At 39.9% G+C, this 14,410-nt stretch overlaps 3 protein-coding genes across 4 annotated transcripts in view; 2 read left to right on the top strand and 1 right to left on the bottom strand.

Annotated features, from left to right (window-relative positions):
- dusp13a (dual specificity phosphatase 13a) overlaps window positions 1–2,832 on the top strand; it is a 3,565-nt gene extending 733 nt beyond the window's left edge. Inside the window, exons 2-7 of the mRNA XM_035663100.1 lie at window positions 572–697; window positions 782–1,023; window positions 1,293–1,509; window positions 1,595–1,717; window positions 1,803–2,020; window positions 2,313–2,832. Coding sequence (XP_035518993.1) covers window positions 573–697; window positions 782–1,023; window positions 1,293–1,509; window positions 1,595–1,717; window positions 1,803–2,020; window positions 2,313–2,539 — 1,152 coding nt within the window. The 5' untranslated portion in view covers window position 572 and the 3' untranslated portion in view covers window positions 2,540–2,832. The remainder of the gene's footprint in view (window positions 1–571; window positions 698–781; window positions 1,024–1,292; window positions 1,510–1,594; window positions 1,718–1,802; window positions 2,021–2,312) is intronic.
- Window positions 2,833–3,160: 328 nt separating this feature from the next.
- On the top strand, window positions 3,161–4,954 carry LOC118329145 (dual specificity phosphatase DUPD1). Its single transcript, XM_035663125.1, has 4 exons — window positions 3,161–3,233; window positions 4,075–4,262; window positions 4,336–4,559; window positions 4,641–4,954. The coding sequence occupies exons 2-4, from the start codon at window positions 4,084–4,086 to the stop codon at window positions 4,862–4,864; spliced, it is 627 nt and encodes a 208-aa protein (XP_035519018.1). The 5' UTR covers window positions 3,161–3,233; window positions 4,075–4,083; the 3' UTR covers window positions 4,865–4,954.
- Window positions 4,955–5,664: 710 nt separating this feature from the next.
- adka (adenosine kinase a) overlaps window positions 5,665–14,410 on the bottom strand; it is a 9,578-nt gene continuing 832 nt past the window's right edge. Inside the window, exons 1-11 of one of the 2 annotated variants that reach the window (XM_035663124.1) lie at window positions 14,184–14,387; window positions 12,738–12,812; window positions 11,523–11,576; window positions 9,278–9,356; window positions 8,998–9,170; window positions 8,800–8,908; window positions 7,900–8,070; window positions 7,755–7,790; window positions 7,546–7,660; window positions 7,367–7,453; window positions 5,665–7,263 (exon numbers count right to left, since the gene is read on the bottom strand). In XM_035663124.1, coding sequence (XP_035519017.1) covers window positions 7,139–7,263; window positions 7,367–7,453; window positions 7,546–7,660; window positions 7,755–7,790; window positions 7,900–8,070; window positions 8,800–8,908; window positions 8,998–9,170; window positions 9,278–9,356; window positions 11,523–11,576; window positions 12,738–12,812; window positions 14,184–14,197 — 1,038 coding nt within the window. In that variant the 5' untranslated portion in view covers window positions 14,198–14,387 and the 3' untranslated portion in view covers window positions 5,665–7,138. Of the gene's footprint in view, window positions 7,264–7,366; window positions 7,454–7,545; window positions 7,661–7,754; window positions 7,791–7,899; window positions 8,071–8,799; window positions 8,909–8,997; window positions 9,171–9,277; window positions 9,357–11,522; window positions 11,577–12,737; window positions 12,813–14,183; window positions 14,388–14,410 lie in introns of those variants that run through there. The other variant, XM_035663123.1, reaches the window with a different exon arrangement.

The following is a 14,410-nucleotide window of genomic DNA, read 5'->3' on the forward strand; positions in this document are numbered from 1 at the left end:
CAGCTTTTCTTTAAATAGTTATAATTTTAATTTTTAATAACTTTTTTTTTCTTTTTTTCTTTTGGATTATTGTACTGTTGGTTGGAGAAAACAAAACAAAACAAACACTGTGAAGGTGCCACTTTGGGCTCTGGGTAATTGTGGTGTCATTTCTGACTGTTTTAAGAGATTTTGCAAACCAAACAATCCAATAATCGATTATTGAAGAAAATAATCAGCAGATGAATCCATAATGAAAATAATTATTTGTTGCAGTCCTACAAAATAGTTAAATATCAACTCCACCACAACCAGCTGCATCAGTAAAATGTTGCTAATGATAATAATAAGCTAATGATATAAAATATAATAGTATAACAGTCACAGGGGACATTTTTCTGCATTGAGTACTTTAACTTTTAGTACATTTTCCTCATTATACTTGTCTACTTTTACTGAAGTACCATTTCAACGCTGGAATTTTACATGTAACTGAGTAGCCTATTATTACAGTGTGGCATTAGTACATAATTAATTAGTGCAGTAATTATATACCTCCTCCACCACTGATGTGTGTGTGTGTGTGTTTCAGTATGTCTCTTAGGGATCCACCATATGAACCTCCTTCTGTCTCAGAGCTGCAGGACTTCCTGCTGGCAGACAGAAGACCCACTGGTCATGTCAATCAGGTCTGGCCTAACCTTTACATAGGCAACGAGTAGGTTCACACACAGTAACATACACACATACATCTATATAAACACTTCATACATACAGATGTGAATGTGTGATGGTGTTTCAGGGTGGCGGCTCGTGACAAGGGCACTCTCCACAGTCTGGGAATAACACACATTGTAAATGCTGCTGATGGACGCCCAAACCCCGGCCCCGGACCCTGCTTCTACGTCAACACTGGCCCACGTTTCTACAGAGACATGACAGTAGATTATTATGGGGTGGAGGCTGACGATGCAATGGACTTTATCCTTAGTCCTTTCTTTTACCCAACAGCCCGATACATCAGAGCTGCACTGGCCAAGGGAGGCAAGTCAGTCACGCTTAGATGTTATGTTAATGTGTGACTGGATTTACACTCAGTGTCTATTTTATTAGGTACACCTGTATTTCAATGCAGCTGTTCTTCCATAAAGTGTAATTTCATAATGCCTAATGTTAATTCATTAAATTATATCTTTTAGCTCCCATCTTGTAGTTTGTGATATGTTGTATTGGATCACATTAGATTGTACAGGTGTTCCTAATGAAGTTTTGTATGTATGTATAAAAGGTAACAGCAAATGTCCCTGTCCCAGGACGGGTGTTTGTCCACTGTCTGATGGGTGTGAGCCGCTCTGCAACACTGGTGCTGGCCTTCCTGATGATCGTTGAGGGCCTGAGGCTGCAGGAGGCTGTGGCTGCCGTCAGGCCGCACAGAGACATCTGTCCCAACCCAGGCTTCCTGCAGCAGCTCCGGGGCCTCGACATGAGCCTGGAGAGGGAGAGGAGGAGGCGACGACAGGCACAAACACTGTAAAGACACTCTCAAACTCACAAAGCATCGAGATTTGCACACACATATGCACACAGACACACACACACATTTTTATTGCTGCAGAGGTCACTCAACCCAGGAGGAGGAGATACTATCTCTGACAGAGCTGAGGCAAATTCTCTGGACAAACAGGAAGCCAGTGGCACCTTTCAACCAAGTCTGGCCCAACCTGTATATCGGAGATGAGTGAGTAGAAAACTCACAACCAGCAGCTTGAAATGATGTAAAAGATATTTCAGTAAATCAGTTTGCATGTGGTGTGTGTCTGTAGGTCCGTGGCAAGAGATAAAACCACACTCTCGTCTCTGGGTGTGTCTCACATACTGAATGCTGCAGCAGGTCGACACCGGATCAACACAGGTCAGCAGTTCTACAGTGACCTTGAAGTGGAATACCACGGTGTTGAAGCCGCAGACCATCCGGAGTTTGACCTCCGACCTTTCTTCAACACGGCTGCACAGTTCATAGACAGCGCTCTGAAGAAAAACGGTCAGCGTGCAAATATGACAGCACAATTCATAATGTAAAGAGCGACATAAATTTACTTTTTGAGAGGACAAAAACACATGAATTAAACACACATTGATGTGTTCAGATATTACAGGCTAAGTCTCTGCTTTACTTATGAGTATACTAACTTAAACATGTTAGGAAAATACAGAGAAGCTCATGCAGTCAAATTAATAGTGATAGAGAGATCTGAAAACTTATGACTGCTGATGAATTATATGCAACGCAGTGTCCTCTTCTACTCTTGATTATTATTATTGATATCTTTCAGGAAAGGTGTTTGTCCACTGTGCCATGGGTGTCAGTCGGTCTGGAGCGCTGGTTCTTGCGTATCTGATGATCTGCCAGGGTCTGTCGTTAGCGGAGGCCATCGTCGCTGTGCGTCTGAACAGAGACATTGCACCTAATTCAGGCTTTCTGGAGCAGCTAAGGCAGCTGGAGCTGAGCCTCAGTCTGCAGAGCAGACAGGTCACAGAGGAGGACACATCATGGCGATGAACACATCCCCTTTCACCTTTGTCAGGCACCTGTTTTATTTGAAATGCACATTTTCTGAAATAACAATTAAATCTGGGAAATAAAAAGGTAATCAATGTGTCATTTGTTGCGAGAAAAGCTCAGCCTCATAGATGATCTTTGCCCCAACAATCAATAAAATGTAACAACTGAATGCTTTAAGTTTTACGTCTCCAGAAATAACTCCCTGATCCCCACACCTGTCCGACATTCTTATAATGACAATAATACAACATGCCACTCTTAATAAACTTCTTTCTCTTTTCCTGACATTGTTTCTCTCTCTTGCGTGTTTCTTTACCATACAGGCTAAAGGAAAGTAATCAGTGTCACATTAGAGGACTGTGATCACATTAGATAGACCGTGAGAAACCATGTGTGTGTCTGTGCGTGTGTGTGAGTGTGTGCGTGTGAGACGTTGTTGAGGTCAGGTGTTGTAGACCAGCTGCCTAAAAATATCAACTTAAACACAGAGCCTAAGAGAGCAGTTACCATTCCAGATCTGTATTTTAGCCTTCATGCTTACTGCATTTTGGGAATGTCTCTGTATAATTGACCACACATAACACAACACTCACAATCTTACAGTTCAACACATGTCACTGAGAAAGTTAAGTATGCTGCGTCTGCAGATCCTGCTCAAGAACAGATTTAAAGCTTGAAACACGGAAAAGAGGTAAGTCTTTTTTTTATTCTATCAAAGTACTTTATTGTAACAATCAACCTGTAGAGTAGATAAACAAACTCATCTTCAGCTCTCCTCATCAAGACAGTTTTTACTCCAAACCACTCACTCTGAGGATAAGTGGATTCAACAGTGGTGAAGACTGAAACTGAGATAAACTGTAAGATAAACAAACTGAGAGATTAATAAAGGAAAAGTGAATGGTGATATATGAATATAAAAAAAAAAAAAATTGAAAATGAATCATTTGTAAATTGTGGGATTTGTTGATAAATCCCGTAATAGATTTCTTAAAAAGTGGAATAAATTCACAAATAAATGTAATACATTCCTCATGTTTTATGTTAAATTGAGATGCATAAAGTGTGTGTTGTTTTATTTAGTTATGTATAAATACCTACAAAAAATAAAAATGTATCAATTCATTTATGAATTATTTTTCAAATTAAATATAAGTTAGTGAAATGCATTAAATCCATGTTTATGCATTTGTGCCCTTCATCCGCCAATTATTTGTTTGATCTATAAAATGAAAAAGGCCTGGCACAATTTCTCTTTGTCTTGTTTTGTCGAACTAAGAGTCTAAAATGCAAAAAAAACCCATCAGGCATTCACATTTAAGAAGCAAACTCAAACTAAAAGAATTATAGAAACAGTTGCAAATTAATTTTCTGTTGATCGACTACTTGATTAATTGACTTCTACGTCTGTATTTGAAATATCACTGGTGTTAATATTATATCTACACAGCTTTGGTGCAGATAACAATGTGCATATGTTTTTTAGTTTGTGATTAAGTTGATTAATGTTAGTGTTTTTTTCTTGGTGGCAGAGGTGAGTCATGTCCTCCTGTGTGGTCAAGTCCAGAAGCAGGAACCCGTACACAGCGGTGCGGGTGGACCCAGACAGTGACTACATCACACCGGGCACATTAGACCTGGAGCAGCTGTTCTGGACCGGCACTGGGGCTCAGTATGCACATGTCAACCAAGTCTGGCCCAGTGTCTACATCGGGGATGAGTGAGTAAATGCACACAGAGAGTACAAGAGTTAAAATTCATGATGGCGGCTTCATTATGAGTCTGTGTTACAGGAAAACTGCTCTGGAGTGTCCTGGCCTGAGGGATCTGGGTATTACACATGTCCTTAATGCAGCCGAGGGGAAGTGGAACAATGTGCTGACTGGTGCTGAATACTACAGTGACACGGACATCCAGTACTACGGTGTAGAGGCTGATGACAAACCCACATTCAACATCTCCCAGTACTTCTGCCCTGCAGCCCAGTTCATCCAGGAGGCTCTCAGTCACCCACAGAGTAAGTCAGTCAATGAGGAAATCATTGAGGTTTAGTATATTTCTGATGAACCAGATCTATATTGACTTCATTTTGTTCTAGACAAGGTGCTGGTGCACTGTGTGATGGGTCGGAGCAGGTCAGCAACTCTGGTCTTGGCATACCTGATGATGAAATGCAACTTAACTGTGGTGGATGCTATTGAGCATGTGCGACAGCGCCGCTGCATCCTGCCCAATCACGGCTTCTTGAAACAGCTCAGAGCTCTGGACATCACATTACAGGAGGAGAGGCTGAGACAAAAAAGAGAGATGCAAGATAGATAATGTACCTGTGTTCATCTCAGTTATTCAAAAATGTTCTTTATGTTTATTTAACTATTGTGTCATTAAATTGTGTTTTGTTTTTCACACCAATGTTATGTTGTGTTGTAAAATTGAGGAATGGGGTGCCCTAAAGGCTTTTTTTTAAATCAGCATGGGTCTTCTGGTACTGATGAGCAGTGGTGGAAGAAGTATTCAGATACTTTACTTAAGAAAAAGTAAAAATACTCTCATGAGTAAAATTGCATTAAAAATGTTACTTAAAATATAAGAGTAAAATCAGGAAAATGTACTTAAAGTAAAAGTGCTCAATGCAGAAACATTTATTTGTTTATTATTATTATGACTTGTGCATTAATATAAGCGCAGGATTTTACTCTTGTAGTTTGTTGAGATGTACTGGACTACAACTAATGATCATTTTCATTATAGATAAATCTGCTGATTATTTTCTCCATTAATCAATTGATTGAAATTTGGAAAATAGTGAGAAATGCTGTCACAATTACCCGGAGCCCAAAGTGACACCTTCATAATGCTTGTTTTGTCCAACCAACAGCAAAAAACTCAGTTATTATTAATTACCAATAAAAGCAGTCAATTGACAAATCAGTTAATCAACTAATCACTTTAACTGTACATGTTGATGTTTATTACAAACCATATTTTATAAGATCATGTTTTTTTTTATGCAGAAATCTTAATTTGTAAAGTAAGTTAAATTGTCAATTCAAAATAAATTATTAAAAGCAAAACAAATCTAAAAATGTTAAGTAAAAATACTCAGAAAAATGAATAAGCAATAGGATTAACACTGAATTTTATTTGTGAATTTTAGGCATCATGAGTCTTGCACAGAGATGGGCAACTATCAAGATTTAAAATGAAATGTATAAGGCTTTTTGGCTGAACGTTCAGAACTACTTCCTGCCCGTCAACATGAAAGTTTTGAGGCTATAAATATTTAGAATAGTTGTATTTAAGTATTCAGTGTTGTGCAGACGACAACATGAACTCAAGGTAAATTCATAATGGTTTGAAATGGTTGGCCCCATAACCGTTTGTAGCACTTATACCAAAAATAAATTGGTTTGGAACCTGAAAAGTCGGTTCCCAGCTGGAACCAAAGACTTTGCAGGTGAAGTGTATACTGAAGTGGGCGTGTCATATTCTTCAGGTAGTGCATATTGACATCAACAGAGGAAAGATCAGTTTGAATTCCCTCCTGTATTCCTGACAGAGAAAATTAAAAAATAATATCTTTCCGACAATACCAGCGTATCATTTTACAGATGTTATACGTCCATTTCCACCCCTGCAAGTCACCAGTTGCCCATCACTGGTCTAATCTTGCAAGTTTCCAACTTAAAAACTAAACATTTACAGAGAAAGAAAAGGAAAAAGGCACTCATTACTAAAACCACCTGCCCCAAAAAATGGCGTGAGGAAAAACACAAACTTCCAGTGGTGATGTTGAAGGTAATTTCTGCGTTCACACAATAAAGCGGACATTTAACAGTGATGACAGGACTTAGTGGGCAGAGACATTTAAAAAGTGTGCGCTTAAAAATAAAACATTTGGTTTTTTAACTGGCCTGTTCAATCAAATCTAAACAACTGAAAACTCATCAGGAATAATTAATGTTAAAAAAAATAGTCTAAAACAAATCATTACTGCATATATATTCATATTCAATGCAGTATCCAAAACCTCCCATGACAATAATATTTTATTCTTTAGTCCTGTTTGTGTATAACGTGTCCTCCCATAGTGGAATTAACCTCTTGTGCTTCGGCTTTGTCTCCAAAAAGGGAAGAAACCCTTAAGTTGTCAACACAAGAGCTCGCAGCAGAGTCTGATGGACGTCAGTGCAGCCGGACGATGGCGGCGTCAGAGCCAAAATACATTTAGAAAGAATCCCAAAACAACTGTCCATGAAAACAAGATTTTCCATTTAGATCCCTTATGTAAGGCAAAATTATCACATCCTGTGGTATTATTATTATTATTATTATTCCTCAATGGTCATTTATAGAAACAAATCTTCTCTTGGCTGCACGATCCTCTAGTGCCGCCAAGTGGAGAACACGGAGACAGGCACACATATCAGGAGGCACCAAACTAAATATTGATACAAAAATATGGGCGGATCACATGGACGGATGGCTGATTTAAAAATAAAAAATAAAAAATGGGGCGTAATATTTTTTTGAAAAATTGTATACTGCTGATTAAGTATGAGGTTTCAGACTGAAGGGAAAGGTGTCCAGGAATCCTCAGTTAAAGTCGGGTTTTTCTGGGAAGGTGCAACCTGGTCTTCTGATGATGACGTTGGCGGCGTAGTGTGCCGCCTTCACGCACTGATCCAGTGGCTTCTCCTGGACCAGCTCAGACAGGAAACCTGCAGCACAGAGGGTAAACTTGACCAGGAATCCACAGAAAACACAAGAAAGAGAACAAGCAACCTGGAAACGTATCAGATATAAAACACAGGGAAATCTTACCTCCGACAAAGGCGTCACCTGCACCGATTGTGTCAACAATGTCCTTGGAGTCAATTTTCAATACAGGGAATGTCTCGACCTTGCCTTCTGAACAGAGACAAAAGAAAAAAGATGATATGTATTCAGTATAATATACAGGGAATAAGAGAAAAAGAGAAAATAATAACAAAAAATCTTACCTTGGGCCATCGTAGTTTCATCCTTCCCCTGGGTCAACACTACAATCCTCTGTCTCTTTGTGTTGACTTTGGGCAAAGCCTGGGCTTTCTTGGCAATTTCCTTAATGTCCTTGGTCTACAGACAAAATACACATGAAAAAAAACTGATAAAGCAAAAAATACATGAAAAATGCAGCACTTATCATGTGCAAATTAGTCAGTCAATTCACCTCGAAGTCCTGCTCTTCAGCAAATGTAGCTGCCTCCTGCAGAACCAAAAACAAAGACGTACTAATCATCAACATCTGGTGCACCCAAAGCATTGCAAGCAGGAGCAGTTAATATTATCTAAAGAATGCACTGTGAAAGTCTTACGGTCTCATTGCCGAACAGCACATCGACGTAGGGCATAACCTGCATAAGGTTATCCTTGAAGAACTGGCAGATGAAGGGCGCAGAGAGGTTCAGGCAAAAGAGCTTGTTATTTTCAGACGCATGCTTCGCCACTTTCAGGATGGACTCCAAAGAGACAGTCAGGAAGAAACCCTGGAAGCAAACAGTGACATTGGGTCAAGACCGATCTGCTTTTTATATCTTGATGGGCCTCTAATGAAGTAAGGTCTTGAACAGAAACTCCACCAGTATGTCCGTTTCCTGTGGACCCTCTAGTGGTTAAAAAGGTGAACTGACAGTACATGAGTTGACTTGAACTTTCATTCAACCTTCATTTAAAAAAAAAAAAAAAAGTCCAGTGTGTAGGATTTAGTGGCATCTAGCTGTGTACTCACTTCACCCTCCCTATCCAAGCATGAGGGAGGAATAACAGTGGTGGCAAAACTTGGGAAAAACACAGAAACATGGCAGAACAAAAGGCAGCCGCTGCGTTTGTTGATAAAACAGCTTTAAAAATGTAAGAAAAAGACGACGATTCATATATTCATGTGATTATAAAACATTTATGAATATTATATTCAATTTCTGCCAATAGGTCCTTCTAAATGTTACACTGGACCTGTAACTCTTGAAAAATCATTGAGGGCAGGCTCTCTTTTTAAATAGTGACATGACCATGAAGGCAGCAAAGTTAATGTTGAGTGCATGCCAGTTACATACATACTAAATATTACAAAATAATACATTACAAATAGAACAGGATAAGAGCCAATATTTATACTATACACATTAACAGCAGGGGTTAAATAAACAGAAAATTCAATGTCGTCAAGAGTAAAATGGCACAACAGACTATATAGTTGTTTGGCAGCGACTACTTACAGCAATATAGTAGACTTTAGCTTTTTCCACCAGCTTCCAGTTCTCTTCCAGGTCTAGATGCTTATCCTTCTTGTAACAGTTAGCAGCAGCTAGGTTTGCTACCAGAGACCTGAGAGGAGGAAGCAAAAAAGAGTTATAGTTACAGACGAAACTATAATGAGTCAACTTATTATTCTTATTCTTATTATTATTATCCACCTGTTATCTCCGGTGATGCAAGCAGCACATGACCCTGTGGGCTCTTCATCTTGCTCGTAGTAGTGGGCATCGATGTGGGCCTCCTCAGCCTTCTGCTTCAGGATCTCTCCAAACTTGTCTTTACCGATGCAGCCAAAGAACGTGCCCACATTATGGGGTTCTTGGATCATCCACTACAGACAGTGACAACCGCTGTGATCAGTCGCTAACATTTGGAGATTTTACAGAGCATCGATGTGGTGACTGAGACAGGAAGGTTGTTTGTGTGTACATAACTGACCTGAGCAATTTTTATAGAGTTCTGCGTGGCTCCTCCAGCGTGGTACTCAACTTTGGACTTCTTCACTATCTCCTTAAATCTACACACAGAAACAAACAGGTCACTTAATTCATATATTTCCAAAAAGAAGATTGAATTTCATGCATAAAGTTTGCTCACTTTGGCAAACTTTAGACCTGCAATATCTCTCTTTGTGTTGATGGCTGAGTGCAACAAAAGCAAAGCTCACCACACATAAAGTGTCAAATATGACTGAGTACTGAACATCACACATTTTTTGGGTAGTGAACAAGCTGTGTCTGTTTGGCACTAGAACTTTTAAAAGAATACAAGACAAAAGATACAACATTTTGGAAGATACAAATTTGTTTTCTTGCAGAAGAAACTGAACCTACAGTCAGTAGCTGACTAGTTTTGCTTAAACAAAGAAGAGATAACATTTGATTAGTGAGCTTTATGCGGTGCTAGTTGAATGTTGAACAGAGCCAGGCTAGCTGTTTCTGTTTCCAAACTTTTTGCTAAGCAGAAATGAGCACCACCTGGATGTAGCTTCATATTTTAATTTGAACTCTCGGTTAACCAGTAACGTACTTCCCAAAATGCAAACTATCCCTTTAAATCTTATTTAATTTTTCTTAGATCAGACACATTTAAATGATAAAGTAAAGGGTTTTGCCCGATGAGGTGTGCATTATCAGTGATTAATGGATGACGTGGAGACCAGAACAAGACTCGCTAGATATCGAGCCACGTCATTGTCCCTAAATCAATAAAGATTTTCACGTACAAACGATAGAGCAAGTGTACTGTTAACCACAGCTTGAAGTTGAAGTAGTGAGTTGAATAGCTTGTGTTTCAGTCGCCATCTTGTGGTGCTCAGTGGGTGAGGCACTGAAGGTCGACAGTGTTGTGAGCTATATTTATGAGTTTTACTCGACTACTAGTTGGTGTCCTACATCAGGAATTACTGGACACCCTGCAGCCAATCATAATAAAAAAGTATTCACTTAGACCTTGGTATAATTGTATATAAACAACTTTTAAAACTTCACAGATGTAGTGTTTAACATAAGGATGTTGTATTGGTTTACATGACATTGCATAGCTGTTGCTTCTGTGTCCACTCCTGAGGTGTGCACAGTGATTGATTTGGCTCGACGGCCAGTAACCTAATCTGGTATTGGACTGTAATCTCTGCAGAAGCAACATTTCCTCCAGGTAAAAACGTGCAATGCATGCATGACTGATCACCGATAACACTATTTGAACCATTTACGCCTGTTATGTAACTGAGGCAGCGCTTTGATATTTCACCTAAGGCTGAAGCATCTCTAATTTGTCCTGTTACACAGTCTAAAAATAGCAGCCGTATCAACCTACATAAAGATATGTGTTTGTGTGGGTTATGTGAGCACTAGAGACACTGTGTTCAGTGGAACATATAACAGGCCGACTGCTGTTCAAAGAGCCTGAGACTGAGCCAGAGGTTGCAGAGGGGGAGACCTCTGGGAAATGGGGAGAAAAATGGAGTTGGGGTGCCTGTCTATTGTATAAATTCTCTAATTTTTCTTTCTTTATCGCTTAGTCTGTTGGTGGAAATCTCCACCATAAAACTAGAGAGGCCTGAGTGGGCTCAGAACAAACAAGAACAAGGTTGACGGGTTAAAACATGTGTGGACCTGCTCCTTCATACTGTACGTGCTAGGTCACCAATAGCTCTCGTATTAATCAACCCTCTACCCACTGAGCTCCTGACAACATTGTCATCTCTGAAATTGAGAAATACGAGTCAAATCTCTCCTAATAATATACAGTATAGAGAGGTCATTGTCTTTAATGATTGCATAAATGAATCAAATGTCATTAATCCTCAAAAACAAAAAAAGAACACATGAATATAATCCTGTCACACACACAACTTTCTTATCTCCTGCTGTTAAATGTTTGCTTTCTGGCTGTTGTCTCAGAGGGAGGTGAAGTATCCTGGCTTGCTATTGGCTGAGAGTGGCTCACTGTGCTGGATCTGCTGCCCTGCCATTGGCCATCTCTAAAGGAACGGAGGTCAGTCGTGGTGATTTGATTCTAGAGTGCGCCTGTTTTGACTGGCCTGCTCCAGGACAGAGAGGACCAAACTTGGTAAGAATTGAGACGTATTCATTCTCTACAGACTACAAACCCTGCTGGTGCAAGAGCTCTACCACAACCTATATTCTACAGAAAATGTTGCAATGTGAGAAATACGAACAGTGCTTTGTGTTTGTCCTCTGCCAGGATCTGGTCGTTGGGTTTCAGAGTGTACCTGCAAATATTTAAAAAGGAGAAAAGAGGCATTAGTTTCTCCAAGTGATTGGAAACACATGCTGTTTTTACCCATTAAAAGAAACTGGCACTATTTTATAGCATACACAACCACCACACATTTGTGAATGGAATAAAAAAACACAAAATAATTATCGGGATTATCTTTATGTAGATAAGCATTGCACACGGTGGAGGTGTTGCCCAACTGGTTGTTTACTCTTATAGAAAATGTGATTAACAATATCAATCAGCCTTGTAATCATAGACGGAGGCTTTGAGAAAACTCTGAAAATTGCCTTTGTTGCTACCACTCAGCCCAAATCAATATGTTCAATCAATAATGCAAAACAGAGTGTGAGGCAAAGGTAGGTTGGGGATTAAGGTGCCGTTTTAGTCCTGCTTTACTGTATGTGAGGCTGAATTAGAACTGTGGCTGGTTTAGCTCTAATCCTGGAGTTTACGCAAGGGGTTTGAGAGTGGACTCTGAGCTGGACTGTTTGCCCTGGTCAGTGTGACAGAGCCTGGACAGAACAGAAAACTGCTAGTCTGGGCTGAAATAAACAGTTAAAAAAAAATAAATAAATCTCTTAATTATTACAGCACAATTAAGGATCAGTGCTTTTGCAGGAGCCCCATAAGCTTCATATTAAAGAGGTAAATTTTTCTGTGCTATGCTAACTGCATGTAAGGCATACCTGACATAACTACATTGATAAATGATCATTAATGTGGACATGCTGACGAAACAGGGAGTGGCAGTGGTTGTTTCACTCAGCAGTCCACCTCACTATGCTACAGGATACATTAAAGCACATACAGCTCTGCGGGCTGTGCTCTCTTGTATCGTCATTATCTTGTATCTCCCTTGATCAAATTACATTATAAAACCTCTCTCTCCCCCCCTCTCTCTCTCATGGTCAGCCCGTCACTCGGGTGACCTCACACACAACAAATGTCTATATCTCACTTGATCTGGCTGTGACTGATTTATTTACAGCAGCAAAAAGATGGATTTTACAACCACTTTAAAAATGTCTAAGGCAATTAACAGTGCAGACAACAACCACTGATGGCAGTACTTTATTTAGGTGGCAAGAATTTTATAATTTATTTTTTATTTTTATTTATTTTATTTATATCGTCAGTCCTTTGAACTCACTTGTCCAAGAAGTCTTTGTCCACTACAGCAGAGATGTCCAGTAAGGGGTTTCCCATCCCAAAGAGTGAATTAGTGCTGAAACATAAAGACTTAAAGTTAAAACATAAAACACACAGCTCTACAAGGCTTTAATGTGGCTGTTCTTCTTTACCTCAATGTAACAGTATTTTCTTTTTTTACATGAACTCAACTGGAATGACAGTAATAAGGGAAACGTCTTGCAGGGTTCATATCGTCTTTTCTTTCTGAAGCTGCTTTTAATAGTGAAACTGGATTTGAGTCATAGCTTTAGACCGGTTGGTTGATGCAATAAAAGAGCAGAGAGCCCTCAGTTCAGCACAAGAAGAAAGGCACATTTTAATCGACTTAAAAATTCACGTTTGCTCACTCTACCTCGTGCACCGAGTACCCCCAGTTTGGTTCTCATGTGACTTCAAACACATGACTTAAAAGCCTCAGTATGAAAAGCAGAAATAACACGTCTAAGAGATTTAGTTTGGAAACATGCGGGACATAAACATTAAAAAAGGAGAATATGAATACAGCTGGCATTGATGACGCAGTCCGTCACGCATGTAACCATGATGTTATGACATTCACAGCAAGGCAACATCAGGACAGCAGTAGGCTGTGTGCGTCTGTGCAGTCCGTTCTTTCCTGGAGCAAATAATTGAACACAGGGTTTGAATATCATCGCAAATCATGGTCTTATGATGCCAAAACACATTCTTTTTCAACACTTCGACCACTGTGGCTCAACAAAATGAGACAGTGACTTAAAAGGCACCTCTGTGCTTTGTGTCAATGCATAACAACCCCACTGGAACTCACCCTAGACATCAGTAACCAATTACATCTAGTGGGTTAGTCTGTAACTTTTTTCTTTTCTGTAACCAAATACTGAATGATCTGTGCAGAATACTGCAAAAGCACCAAGAGATTCTGGCAGCATGTTAATAGAAGGCGTAGCTCTGAGTCTCGGTGTCCTCTTCACTCTTGCATTATAGTGTGGCTCTTGATGTCACCGCAATCTTGCCAGTGTTTCTGGGAAAACCCCAGATGGAAGAGAGTCTCTGAACACGGCCCCTGACAGATGTCACCTCCACATGAACATGTGCTTGCATATATTTTTCCTCCCCATCAAGCCTCTCTTTTCTACGCTCGCCCGAGGAGAATATTTAATAAAAAGCAAAAAAGCAGCAACACGGAAGAACGGCTTTGGACAAAGCAAAGAGCAGGGAGGCGTCATTATGCAGCAGTAACTTATGCTACCCAGATGGGATCTTGGCACTGAAAATCCAAGCAGATGCCACACCCTTACTATTATTTCCTATATCTTAAAGCCTAAATGCAGTCTGGTGATTAGTGGGCTTATACAGCCAATTACACTAAACCAGTGCCTGCCTTTATATTCATTCTCTTAACAAAAATGTCAACGCGTCTTACCTTGCAGAAGACATGGTGCCCCTCTCTCTCTCTCTGTGTACGGCTAGATAGTGACAAACCTGTTGAGCAACCTAAAAACCGGCTCACAAAGAGCTAAGCATTGAAAAACTTCACAATTTCAGCACAGCGTGCGGGCAGATCGATTTTCCCCCTGCACAGCTCCTCCTACTGGGCTCTGAGCGATTGGAGGCATCTGAAGCAGATCTACAGGAGGAAGGGCCAGGAGA

Source organism: Morone saxatilis, unplaced genomic scaffold (genome assembly GCF_004916995.1).
Source record: "Morone saxatilis isolate NCDOM2014 unplaced genomic scaffold, NCSU_SB_2.0 Contig19, whole genome shotgun sequence".
Classification (NCBI taxonomy): domain Eukaryota; kingdom Metazoa; phylum Chordata; class Actinopteri; family Moronidae; genus Morone; species Morone saxatilis.